The sequence below is a fragment of the Engystomops pustulosus genome, chromosome 8 (genome assembly GCF_040894005.1).
Source record: "Engystomops pustulosus chromosome 8, aEngPut4.maternal, whole genome shotgun sequence".
Lineage (NCBI taxonomy): Eukaryota > Metazoa > Chordata > Amphibia > Anura > Leptodactylidae > Engystomops > Engystomops pustulosus.
Window position 1 is genome coordinate 49,354,717 of NC_092418.1, and position 13,297 is coordinate 49,368,013.

At 44.0% G+C, this 13,297-nt stretch overlaps 1 protein-coding gene across 1 annotated transcript in view; it reads right to left on the minus strand.

Moving 5' to 3' along the window:
- Positions 1-10,527: 10,527 nt before the first annotated feature.
- The window catches only part of STAT1 (signal transducer and activator of transcription 1), a 176,087-nt gene continuing 173,317 nt past the window's right edge, over positions 10,528-13,297 (minus strand). Inside the window, exon 24 of the mRNA XM_072120887.1 lies at positions 10,528-10,720. Within this exon, the coding sequence (XP_071976988.1) occupies positions 10,700-10,720 (21 nt within the window). The 3' untranslated portion in view covers positions 10,528-10,699. The remainder of the gene's footprint in view (positions 10,721-13,297) is intronic.

Below are 13,297 nucleotides of genomic sequence, written 5' to 3' on the forward strand. Positions count from 1 at the left end.
GTAAGACCCTGATTGTTACCATGGATGTCATTTAATACTTCTGCATTGTGGGGAAGAAAGTATGTAACAGACAATTTTGTTCTTTGGTTTTGTTTATTGTAATTGTAAAAAGTTTTTTCAAAAATTGCAAAAATAAATGCTTTAAAAAAAACAATAAAGATGTTTCTGTAAAAAAAAACTAAAAATAAATGTAACTAAGGGAAATTAAGGCCCCTGTAAGATTTATATTGTAATTTGAGTATACTAATTATTTTAGCTTTACCCTTCCCCTAAACGCTTTCATATTTCTGATGAGAAGGTTCTCTTAAAACTCATTTAACTCATTTAAGTTTTCCGGAAAATGCTTCTCTGCAGTTCCACTTTGTCTTTGGAAGTCTTTGGAGTTGGTATATAAGATGGAGGCTGATGGCTGATTCAAGCAGCAGCATTTTTTATTTATTCAATTATTTTTATTCCATCCCCTTATAAAAATTGCTGGAAGATTATACAAGCCCTTAAAGGTAGGGTTTGAAGGGAGGTTGTCATGGCACAAAAGTGCACATGGGCCATAAATATTCTCTTAAAAAGAAGAAACTGCCAAGCCAAAACAAAGGTACACGTGCCCCTAGGTCTGGGGTAGTTGCAGGTGGATGGGCCACAGATTCCCAGCTAGGAGAGTCATGACATAGCATGAGTGACTGCTCCATGACTTTTGTCCAAGGTGGATTTCCTGCTTTCCTTATTTTAAATCTGCAGTGCCATTTGAGGATATAGGTGAAATATGTAAGGCGCTACTATGTAGTACTGCATGACACAAATAGGATTGGTATTCAACTTGACATTGTATCATATTAACTATACAGCGACAGGTCTGATAGTGTAATGGCGTCTGGACATGTATCCCTGCTCTTATACTGCATAATCACATGGCCTGCCTGGGCAATCACAGTCTAGCCCACACAGGTGCTTTTTCCCCAAATACAATCCCGAAGCAAGAACGGCTTCCGTTTGGCTTTGTAGGTCGTGGGTGCCAAAACCCGCCAAATTCAGCAGAGTGCATGTCCTATTCCTCCTCATTTTTTTTGTCTCTGGCAGTCATTTTCAAAGGTCATTGGTGGGTAAATGGAGCTAACCCCTGGATGATACACGGAATGCAAGCTAAGGTCCACTGGACCTTTGATTGTTTCCCGTATACCTGCACTTAGGCACCTGTGCCTTTGACTTAGGAGTCTAGGAATAATTGGGTATGTACACAGAGTGCAATCAAAGTCCAAAGCAATGAAAAAAGGTCAATTTCTTTGTCTTATTCTCAATATCCGGTGTAAAATCATAATATGGGGAAAAATGACTAAAGTGTTCATGGTGCTCAGCACTTGCCAGCAACTGGACATAATATATAACTTCATAAGCCGAGAAAAGCATGCAACACTCACTGTAAAAAAACGTTCTTCTTTATTCCATGCACATGTAAAAAGGTATGTGTATGGAATAAAGAAGGAATTGTGGCACAGACAAAATTGTAGTACATATGTAATGGCAGGACACAGACAAGGACAGTGAGCCCTGACACTGAGACCTCCAATCTGTCCCTACCTACTTATTGGGTCCCCCCCTAAACAGAGGCCAATAACTGGGCGACGATCCCTCCCTGGGAAAGCTGTGAACACGTAACAATACAGACAAACAAACAGAATGAGGCGCATTTACTTACCCGGTCCTGTCGCAATCCAGTGGCGCGTTCTCCGCTGAGGATTCGGGTCTTCCGGCGATTCACCAAGGTCATGCATCCAACTTCCTGCAGGTGTCGCTGCTGCGCCGAGGTCCGCAGGAGTTCACCTGCTTCTTCTCGGTGCATGTAAGTGCTTGATTTTGCAACACAATTAGTTTTTTAAATTCTGCATTTTTTCCGATGGCCACGCCCCCCAATTTCTGTCGCGTGAAGGCTGGCGCTGAAATCCGATTGCGTGTGCCAAAATCCCGGCGGAATTCGGCGCAAAATGGAAAAAGTCGGGAAACCCGACGAAAGTGCGGCCGTGGAGCCCTTAGTAAATGAGCCCCAATAAGCAAGGTATACAATCCGAGTCGGCAGCAGCAGGGAATAACAATAACTAAATCACAATCCAAATACAGTAGTCGGGACACAGGCAAGAGATCATAAACCAGAAACAGACGTTACAACATGTCAGTAATAATTGTGCCGCAAACTCTAAGCACTAAAACGCTCCTTTAGGTGCACATTTTTTCTGTCTTGTCGGACACAGTGCAGCCGCGACACAAAATTGGAGAAGACACTTTATGAATACATGTGCAAGCAGTTTGCTGATTCTTTTTAGTGCAAAGTCAGAGAGAAAACAGGACATGAAACTGTTACTAAATAATAATTTTGTTATGAATTATGGTCACAATTATTTCATTGATGCGACTGGCTGTATAAAAACCACATCTTGTGTCAAAGCAGCTCCATTTAGTTGCACCGTGTAAGGCATGATATAATAGGAAGTGTATTTGGACTATGTACTTAGGGCAGCATCCCCTATAAATGCAGCCCTGACAGAGGGGGTTAGTCAGTTAGGCAGGGGGTCTTTCATGTAACAGGGCTATACAGGCGGTCTTCTACTTAAGAACACCCGACTTACAGACGACGCCTAGTTACAAACGGATCTCAGGATGTAATTTACTGTACTTTAGCCTTAGGCTACAACAAATAGCTCTAACAGTTATTAAAGCTGTCTGTAATGAAGCTCTAATGTTAATCCTGGTTCTGATGAAAACCCAACATTTTTCAAATCCATTTGTCACAGAGACAAAAAACAAAATTTGGCTGGGTTACAATGATAAAATATACAGTTTCGACTTACATACAAATTTAACTTAAGAACAAACCTACAGAACCTATCCTGTATGTAACCTGGGGGCTGCCTGTATGTGTGATAATTAAGCAAAGCTGTGTGAAGAGTGTAGCACAGCTTTCTGTTTAAAAGAACATAGAAGAAATGTCTGTGTGTGTGCATGTGGCAGAGTTATTGGGGCACATATACTAACAACAGTGCAATTTGTACTATGTGCAGTTTGCCTGTGTATAGTGCAGAGAAATCCTGAATCCGTTCTTCATGAATCTAGCGCTCGCTGCACTTGTGACCTTTAAGTAGCGGGTGAAGGTCTTCTAATAGCCGACTAAGCCAGGAAAAATCTTCAGATTTTTATTTGATGTAAATTGTCATCTTGATGTTGGATCTCTGGACATGAAAAAGATGTCTACAGAAAAAGATAAAATAAATATAAACCCTACACAACTGTAGTTTTTGAGAAGGTAATTTGAGAGCTGGTAGTTTCTCTGCAAAAGTTTGTGTTTGAATGAGGGGGTAAAAAACTCAAGGCTCTATGGTCAGATATCTGTTCCTTTCATTATCTCTTTTTCATCTCTCTGTAAAATTCTTTAACCCCTTAACGCTCTGCACTGTAGCTCTACGGCGCAGAGGTATAAGGGATGTATGAAGAGGGCTCACGGGCTGAGTCCTCTTCATACAAAGGTGGGGGTTTTTGCATTTTGCAGAAAACCCCCACTGCTAATAACCGCGGTCGGTGCTTGCACCGATCGCGGCCATTAACCATGTGATTGCCGCCGGCAAAGTCGCCGGCGGCGTTTAAAAAACAGCAACGCGCGATCGGTTGCCATGGTAGCCTCGGGTCTTCTTTTGAGCCAGTGGCTCATTGTAATGAATGTGCTGCAAAAATGCCATATATTGCAATACAGAAGTATTGCAGTATATGGTAGGAGCGATCTGACCATCTAGACCATGCACCCTAGATGGTCTAAAAAACAGTGAAAAAAAAGAAAAAAAAAAAGTTTAAAAAATAAAAAAAAAATTAATAAAATATTAAAAATTCTAATCACCCCCCTTTCCCTAGAACGGATATAAAACATAATAAACAGTAAAAATCACAAACATATTAGGTATCGCCGCGTCCCAAAATGCCCGATCTATCAAAATATAAAAACGGTTACGGGCGGCGGTGACCTCCAAGGCGGGAAATGGCACCCAAATGTCCGAAATGCGACTTTTACACCTTTTTACATAACATAAGAAATGAAATAAAAAATGATCAAAATGTCACACAGACCTCAAAATGGTAGTAATGAAAATGTCGCCTCATTTCGCAAAAAATGACCCCTCACACATCTCTGTGCACCAAAGTATGAAAAAGTTATTAGCGTCAGAAGATGGCAAAATTTTTTTTTTCTTTTTTGTACACATTCGTTTAATTTTTGGACATGTATTAAAACACAATAAAACCTATATAAATTTGGTATCACCGCAATCGCACCGAACCAAAGAATAAAGTAGGCGAAGAGCGAAGAGTGAAAGTCGTAAAAACTGAGCCCACAAGAACGTGAGGTTTTTTTTTCAATTTTTCCACATTTGGAATTTTTTTTCAGCTTCGCAGTACACGGCATGTTAAAATAAATAACATTACGGGAAAGCAAAATTGGTTACGCACAAAATAAGCCCTCACACAGGTCTGTACACGTAAAAATGAAAAAGTTATGGATTTTTGAAGTTGGAGAGCGAGAAATGAGCCGAAAAACCCTGCGTCCTTAAGGGGTTAAAGCATAACTGTAAAGTTTAGAACGTTTTTTTCTACAAAGCAATAGCTGAAAACTCATATTTTTCCAATATACATTACCTTATCTAATTACAAGAAGGAGCTTCTACATGTCAGCTCTGTTTTGTCTACAGTATGCCCTCAAGTTCCCAAACACAGTCCTCCTCCTCCTATCACTATTGAGGTATCTGTCAAAGGCTCTTTCCAGCAGTTCTGGTAAATTTACACTTTTTTTTCCATTCAAGAAAAACTTTATTAAACATCAGACAGGAATATATCAACATTGGCATGACATAGATATGGTGTCAATGTAGCGCCTTTTAGGGCATTATGAATCCAGAGCCAAACAAGGCTGATGAGAACAGCATGGTACAAGTACAATACAATATATGACATTAAGTTGTGCAATCAAATCTATAACTCACGATAACTGAAACATGAATAGGAAAAAGAGAAAGGAAAAAAAGATGAGTAGGGAATGAGAATAAGGGGGGGGGGATTGTAGTCGGGAGGAGGAGGAGGGGGTAGTTGGTGGGGGGGGGGGGCGAAAGGGGGTGCAGCCCTTCCACCTAATCATCAGTCTTAGAGCGCTCGGTACTCAGTAGAAGACATAAATGTTTGCCAGTGCAGCCAGGTATTTGAGAATCGGGTACAGTCTGTGCTCCATTCTGTGTGTGTAGGCTACTTTTACCAGCCATTCGGAGATTGTGGGAGGGCAATCCGAACGCCATCTCATTGGAATTATTGTCTTGCCTGCTTGGAGAAGGTGCCGTTTGTGGGACTTCTTATATTTTTGGGTCGGCATGTGGAACATGAATAGAAGAGTTGCTTCAGTGTTTGGGATTGTGGTAATCTTGGACCAGAAATTGTTGAGTTGTGGGCAGGACCACCAGATGTGGTTTATAGAGCCACCACTGGCTCTGCAATGCCAGCAGACATCAGGGACCTATGGATACCATAGGTGCAGTTTGAGGGTACCCTGTACCACCTGGAAGGGTTATTGTAGCTGGTCTCCTGGTGTCTGGTGGCATTCACGGATCTTTGAGAGAGACAGAAACATTTTGACCACTGTGGGCTAGGGATAGGCCTTTGGAGTTTCCTGGGGGGAATGCAGGGTTGTCTATAATCGGAAGCAGAGGTCCTATCAGGGAGAGGTTCGGTCCTGTGTCAGACCGGAGAGTGTGGTGAAATAGAGGCAGATAGGATCACGAGAGGATGAGGTGTGGGTCCAAGGGAGAGTTGTAAGGTCTCTGGGTGAGACCTGCTGTTCTAGTCCTAGCCAGGTCTTGGAGGTCTTGCCATGGAAGAAGTCCAGGACCTTGGAGTAGGCTGCTGATAAGTAATAGAGACAGCAGTCCGATTCTTCCAAAGTCTTTGGGACAAGTCAGGGCATCCCTTAGGATTCTAGGATGACCATTAGACCAGAGGAAGGATCCGAAGCATTTTTCGGAGAGGGGTATGAAGATCGGGATGGTCTGTACAAGGTAGAGCAGTTGTGGGAGCAGTGTCTCATTAAGCTGTCCGAACCAGGAAAATCCTTTCTTTTTCCAAGAAGTCTGTTTCAAATCTGGTAAGTAGGGGGTGAAGTTGTCGGTAAATAGTTTGGATAAGTCTTGACAGATTTTTATACCTAGGTATTTAATGCCTCCATGTGGCCAGATGAAAGGGAATCCCAAGATCAGAGGAAGCAAGACAGCCAGAGGAATCAAGACAGCCAGAGGCAGCGAGACATTGAGGGCTTCAGATTTGGTCATGTTGACCTTGAAGTTTGACCATCGGCCAAATTTGTCCAGCTATTGCATCAGAGCAGGGAGAGAGAAGTGAGGGTCTGTTATGTAGACCAGTAAGTCATCCGTAAGTCTTATTCCTTTCCAGCAATCTGGACTCCCCTAATGTCTGGGTTGTTTCGAATTGCTGCCAGGAGGTGTTCCATTACCGGTATGTATAAAAGTGGGGATAGCAGGCAACCTTGGCGAGTGCCATTGTGAATGGGGAATGGGTCGGATAGGCTGGCATTTATTTTAAGTCTGGCTGAGGGATTACGGTAAAGGGAGAGGATTTTAGCTGTGAAGTTTGGGCCTAATCCTATGTTGGAAAGGGTTTGTCTAAGGGAGAACCACAAGATTCCATCAAAAGCCTTTTCAGCATCAAGAGAAAGAATCATCATGGGTTTCTGGTGTGATTGGACATTGCATTATGTACAATCGTCCCTCTCGTGCCGGGGCCTCTCTGCCCGGCATGAATCCCACCTGGTCTCTGTTGATGAGGGTTGGCAAGAGTGGATTGAGTCTGTTAGCAAGGAGTTTCACGAAGGTCTTTAGAACTACATTAAGTAGATAGAAGGGACACTAGTTGGAACACAATTGTGGGTCTTTGCCGGATTTAGGGATGACAACAACATGTGCAGATGTGGACTGTGCCAGAAAGGAGCAGTCATGGGAAACTGTAGTGAAAGCCTTTGTTAGTATTGGGTTCAGTTCTTGTAAAAAGTGCTTAAAGAATTAACCTGTAAACACGTCAGGGCCAGGGTTCTTAACCACTTGAGAGAATTCTGATGGGGTGAATGGTTCCTCCAAATCAATAATGGGGCATGTTGGTGGCATAGGGAATGTTGATATGGGGGGCTGGAAGGGCTGACCAGAGGACGTGTCTTGGAGTGTGGTTGGTAGATTGTATAGTGAGGTGTAGTAGGAGAGGAAGGTATCCGTTATCTCTGGAGTGGTGTGTACCACTTTGTTCTTGGTGGATTTAATGTTGGGGATGAAGGACTGGGCTACGCGGCTCTTGAGGGCTTTAGCAAGTATGCGGCCGCATTTATTGCCATACTCGTAAAATTTGCTTACGGCATAACCGCAGCTTTCCTCCGTAGGCCTTTTCTAATGGGCACTTGACCTCTAATCTAGCTGCCTTGGGGTGGATAGAACAAATTTGTGTCTCAGTTCCAGATAGGTGACCCGTTTTATTGCTGTCCGTAGCGTCTGTGCTTTTTCACGCTTAATGTGAGTACCGTGTTTGATAAAAACCTGTCAGATGGACCCCTTATGGGTTTCTCATTGCGTGAATGCTTGGGTGGAATCTGACCTGTGATGGGAAGTGAATTGGGCAATAGTACGGGTGACCTCCCCGGTACGTATTGGGTTCGGGAGAAGGGACTAATTGAGCCTCCACAGCCATTCTTTCCTATTAAGGAAAGGAAGTTTAAGAGTGCAATAGCCCGGGGCATGGTCAGAGAGGACAATGTTCCCTATGGGGGTGGACAACAGCCAGTGGAGAGCTTTATGCTGGACAAGGATGTAGTCCAGTCTGCTGTACACCTCGTGGGGGGCTGAAAAAAAACTGTAGTCCCTATCCGTCGGGGGTTGTAATCTCCAGGCATCACAGTGTCGAAGCTGGAGAAGAGAGCGTTTAATCTTCCTCAGGGAATTGTCTAGTGTGGGGTCTAGAGTGAGATTAAGGTCGCCCCATAACACAAGTGTACCTTTGATAAGGGGGGTAATGTTATCTATGAGTTGAGTGAGGAACGGGACCTGAATTTGGTTAGGGGCATATACGTTGAATATGGAGAATGGGTGACCGCCTATGTTCAAGTTAAGGAAAAAATATCTGCCATTGGGATCTGTGGAGCACTCCACTATTGTGTGTGTTGTGTAGGGATTTCTGTAGGCTGATTGCTATTCCACCAGATCGTGACCGGGGATTGTTGGCAAAAAAAACATGAGGGGTAGTCTTTGTGTTTGATTGTAGGGGCATGGTTGGTCTTGAAGTGGGTCTCTTGTAAGCATAGGATTTGGGCCTTATGTTTGTGAAAGTGGTGGAGTACCTGCGAGCGTTTTGACGGGGAGGCAATGTTTAGTTCCGCCATGTGGGGGAGGCTAGAATGATGTTAGGAGATCACCATGGTCCGACTGCCACGTGTACTTGCCAAGGGGTGGGAGGTGGGATCAGGTAGGAGGGGGAGATGGATGGTGAGGGGAGGAGGGGAAGGTAAAACAGAGTGGTACACAGGAACAAGGGGAAAGAAGAGAAAAAAGAAAAAGGAGGTTAATACAGTGGAAATAAACTTGCGGTCCTTAAGGAGTAAGGCACAACAGCAGAAACTAATTGCAGGAGCTAATAGGGTGTCGGGCTAACAATGAATGTCGCCCGAGTTCCTGTATGCTAATTGGAGTGTTTAACAGTGAAAGAAGGACCACCAGCACATGGCAGGAGGTATGGGCGCTGCTTCCTAGTGGAAAACAGGTCATGGTGTGAACGTAAGAACATGAGAACACATTCTTGAGGCTTTAACAGAAATGTTGCAGTGAGCCAGTTCAAGGTAGTAAGATGAAAGCTTATCAGGGTGGCGAGACGGATCTTGAATGGGCGGGACTCCTCAAATTTGCATTACCAACCGACATCAGGGACTTCTGGAGATGCCCAGCGGGGTGAGATTAGTGGAGGATGCCATTGGGAGGGTAACAGAGTTGAGCGCAAATGGGAAACCCCATCTGTAGTGGAGGTTGTGCTCTAAGCATGTCCAGTAGCGTTCTGACGGCAGCTCTTTGAGCCAGGGTGAGACGGGATAGGTCTGACAGAATTTTGATCGGGGCTCCTTGGTAATGGATTTGCCTTTGATTTCTTAGCTTTGTTAAGACTTCTTCCTTGAGAGAGTAAAAGTGGATTTGGCACACTACATTTCTTGGGTTCTGTGTGTTGGGGTCAGGGGGGCGGAGGGCTCGGCGGGGGACTCTGTCTATTTGTGCGTGGTGGGCGGTCGACCGAGTTTGCCATTGAGAATTTCTGTTAGAAAAAATAATAGCAATACAGTGTGCACAGATTCTGGAAGGCCTTTTACGCGCAGGTTATTGCGCCTGCTCCTATTCTCAATGTTGTCCATGTGTTGCTGCAGTGTCTGTAGTTGCATTTGGTAGTGTTGAAGGGTATCTTGCATGGTCACCAGGCTCCGGTTTGTAGAGGATTGTGCTTGATCCAGGTCATCTGCTCTAGTCATTAGAGAAGTAACATCAGAACACAAACTAGCAAATTCTTGTCGGCATTCAGAAAGGATTTGGGAAGCAAATTGTGATATGTCCTCCTTGGTGGGTAGGAGAGAGAGTAAAGATTTAATGTTCTGCACCGTGTGGAGTCTATCCCCTTGAGGAGCTGGGAGAGGGGGCCCTGCGAGCGAGGCTTAGATCAGAGTCACATCTTGTGGGGTTCCAAGGGCTGTTCCCATGAGGTGGTGGGTAGACAGCAGGGGGGGTGAGATGAATATGGTGCAGACAGAGTGGAGTCGGTGGCACAAGGTGGGGCCCATGGGGCGGGTTGAAAGGAAAAGGTGGGGCCTGCTGCAACATGAAGCTTATGCTTTCTCCCATGGGAGCTGATATGGTAGGGACTGGGGCAAATGAAGCCTGTGCCTTAGGCTCTGGGGCTGTGGCAGTACTCATATCTGCAGGGTGTATCGGCACGGATTGCTGTGAGGCATCCGATGAGGAGAGAGTCGCTGAAGCTGGTTCCTGTATGGCAGGGGAAGATGGCTGCACTGTTGCTGCAGGCTGGAGCTCTGATGTACGATGTGGCGCATCTTGTCCCTCCTGCGCGCCCTTCTCTGGCAGGAGATGTCGAGCGTGCTGAGGAGCTGTGTCACTACCGCTGCAGGTGTCAGTGGTTTTCCCACGCCGGCTGACACGGGAAGGATGTCCGGGGGTTGCCCGCCGAGGCTTTAGTGGGTGAAGAAAGCTTCGGAGAGGCACCGGAGGCTGAAGGCTTCTCACTGGGAAGCACGGGCGGTCCGGATCGGAGGCAGCCATCTTGGGACTGCGTGGGGACTACAGCCATGGGTGACTTAGCTAGGGTGGCTTTTCCTTGAAGTATGGCCGACCTAACAGGTGCCATGGGAGTTGGAGGGGTTCAGTTGAGTCTTTTGAGGCCCTTTCCCCATAGTCAACAGACTAATTAGCATTTTTGAAGGAAGTATATATATATTTGGCTAATATATGTAATACATTTTTGAATAAGACATAAACCCAAATTGCATCACAATCACCAAATAACATCGTTACTCTTTAGTTTACTTAAAACATTCAAATGATTAGTCATGCAAAGCCTTGTTTCCAAGTTGTGTTGATGCTTTTTAGCTGCTGTAGGAATCCATCTATAAAAAAAACAGATTAAGATTATATGAGATTCACACATACAGTTTTTCATCTCTTCTCCCTTGGATTAATTTTTGTCTCTGGGTACAATATCTGCATTAAAGAAATTGGCCACTAGAAGAAGAATGGGAGTGTGGACACATGATCAGGCAATTCCCTGGCTCTGCCAGTCTCCCACCATTAAGCTCAAGTATGTGTCCTGCCTGTCTGGCATCTCTGTAGGCTAAATCAACTGCGGTAGACCGCAGGCAGGAAGAGCAGCATCAAAGTGGTGCAGGAACAACAGACCAGTCTCTCTGGTGGTGTGAGAAACAGCAGTAAGCAGGTGAAGAGGACTAATTTTGCAAGCATAAGCTGAGGATCTGGACTTTCTGAGGTCCTAGAGATATGCAACCCATGAGATGAGGAACTTGTGAGTTTGTACAAGTGGACCTGGTCTTTATTCTAGTCCTAAGGTAAGCATAGGTTCCAGAGACCATCAGCCATATAAATCTTTAGTGACAATATATGTCTTAAGACTTTTTGAAATATTGATGGCGGAACTGCAATAATAAGAGTTTGGAATCATTATAAAACTACTGAAATTGGACTGCTCAGCAATGTACTTAAATAACCATCTTTATAAACAAGCATCTGGGACTTGTATTGGTGCTGTTAATGGGAGCCCAATAATTTTATAATTTCTGAGTACTACAGTATGTGACACTTTTGAGCGTATATGGAATACATTGACTTGTAGGTTTCCTTTAAGGAACCATTTTGCTGAGGGCAAGGTGTCCACAAGGGAGGATATCTCCTTGCAGTATATTGCATAGTTTGTAAGCTATAGCGAACCGGCCCTCAATCCTATTGTTTCATATGACTACATCTTTACTCTTTAATAACTTATTTTATTTGTATAGTTCGGCCATAATCTGTGAAGCTCTACGGAATATGATGGCACTACATACAAAGATTATTATTATTGCATAAAAGCAAAATGCAAGAATTATCAAATCTCTAAAGACTATGTATTACTGTATATCCTGCAAAAATTAGTGGTTTATAAAGAAGTGGCCCAGAAGAAGCACTGAATTGGGGCTCAAGGTGGACTAGAAAAAAGTTTTGTAAAGGGGGGAGTTACTGTGGTGCTATGCTAGGGAATTAGTATATGCTTGGGGAGTGTAAAGGGGGTTCTAGTTTTGGAGTGGTACAACCAAGAAGAAGAGAGAGAATGCTTAGTCTATTATTCAACATGTACATTGAAGCAAATCAACCCCATGGATGAAGTGCTACTAAACCTAGCATACTTACATGCTGAGGTGTGCCTCCTGTAACAGGATCCATTTTTCTTTTTGCTTCTAATAGCTTAGTTTAGAATAATTATTCTGTCAGTACCTGTCCAGCAAATGCTGGACGCTAGCCAAGGCTTGGCGCTAGCTGTCAGACTAGGTAAGTGGTGGCGAACTCCCCCTGCGACGTCCCTGCGGGCTAAGGCCCTGCCTAAAGCAGATAAACCGCTCTGATAAGGGTGAACCCACTATCAGGAATCTGACGGTCCCTGAGCGACCCTACAAGATGACAAGGAAAACTTACTCCGTCTGGCAGCTGCTGGATGGTGCACAGAATAATAACACAGGTGTGAGATAGAGAAAGCGGAATAACACTAGGAGGTAAACGATACTGAGGAACAAACAACAGATACAGGAAGACAGGCGGGATTATATACAGGTCAGGTCAAGCTCAAACAGGTTATATACAGGTCAGATCCAGATACAGGCAGACAAGCGGAGACAAACAAACCGGGTCTAAACAAAGATGGCTGCAAAGGTACAGAATCGGATACAAAACACAGAATACCAAACAGGATAGCAAGAGCACTAGATACACAGGTAAGACTTGAAATAACCAGCAAGGTATGATGGGAATAGGAGGTATACAAGTCCGTTCCCGGACACACCTCCAGCAGCACACTGGGGAACTGTTCATCAGGCTGGTAACCCTTGCTGGGCAGGACTGAAATGCAAGGAGCAGGGTGTGGCTCAGTTAATCCAAACACAAACACTAAGCCACAGTTAACACACAAATTAACGCCATCTATTCTGCAAACTGCGGATAGATCGACGTTTAGGCATGGACGTTACATATTCACACCAGAAGAAACTTCTTTGACGTAGCCAGGAACACCAGAGGCTCATCTGCATACTTTTGAAAGATGTTTTTCTCAAAAACTAAGCTATTAGAAGCAAAAAAAAAAGAATGGATCCTGTTTCTTGAGCCACATCTCCGAACATAAATACACTTGTTTTAGAAGCAATGCATCCATGGGGTAGATTTCCTTTAATGTAGCTGTAGATTAAGAGATTAAGAATTTTTTACTGGAAAGTTAGCAGTTATCAGTCATATGTCATTAATAACTATCTACCAACACAGTCCAGGTTTTGACTAAGTGGGGTTAAGTTAACTTAAAAAAAAATGAAAATGGAAGTAAAGGTATGTTTTATTACATGGAAAGAAATGGGTCCTGGCTGTTGTCTATACCTACTCTCCCTTTATCCCTATAATTATGTATTTTGACTTTATAAAGGATAAGCAGG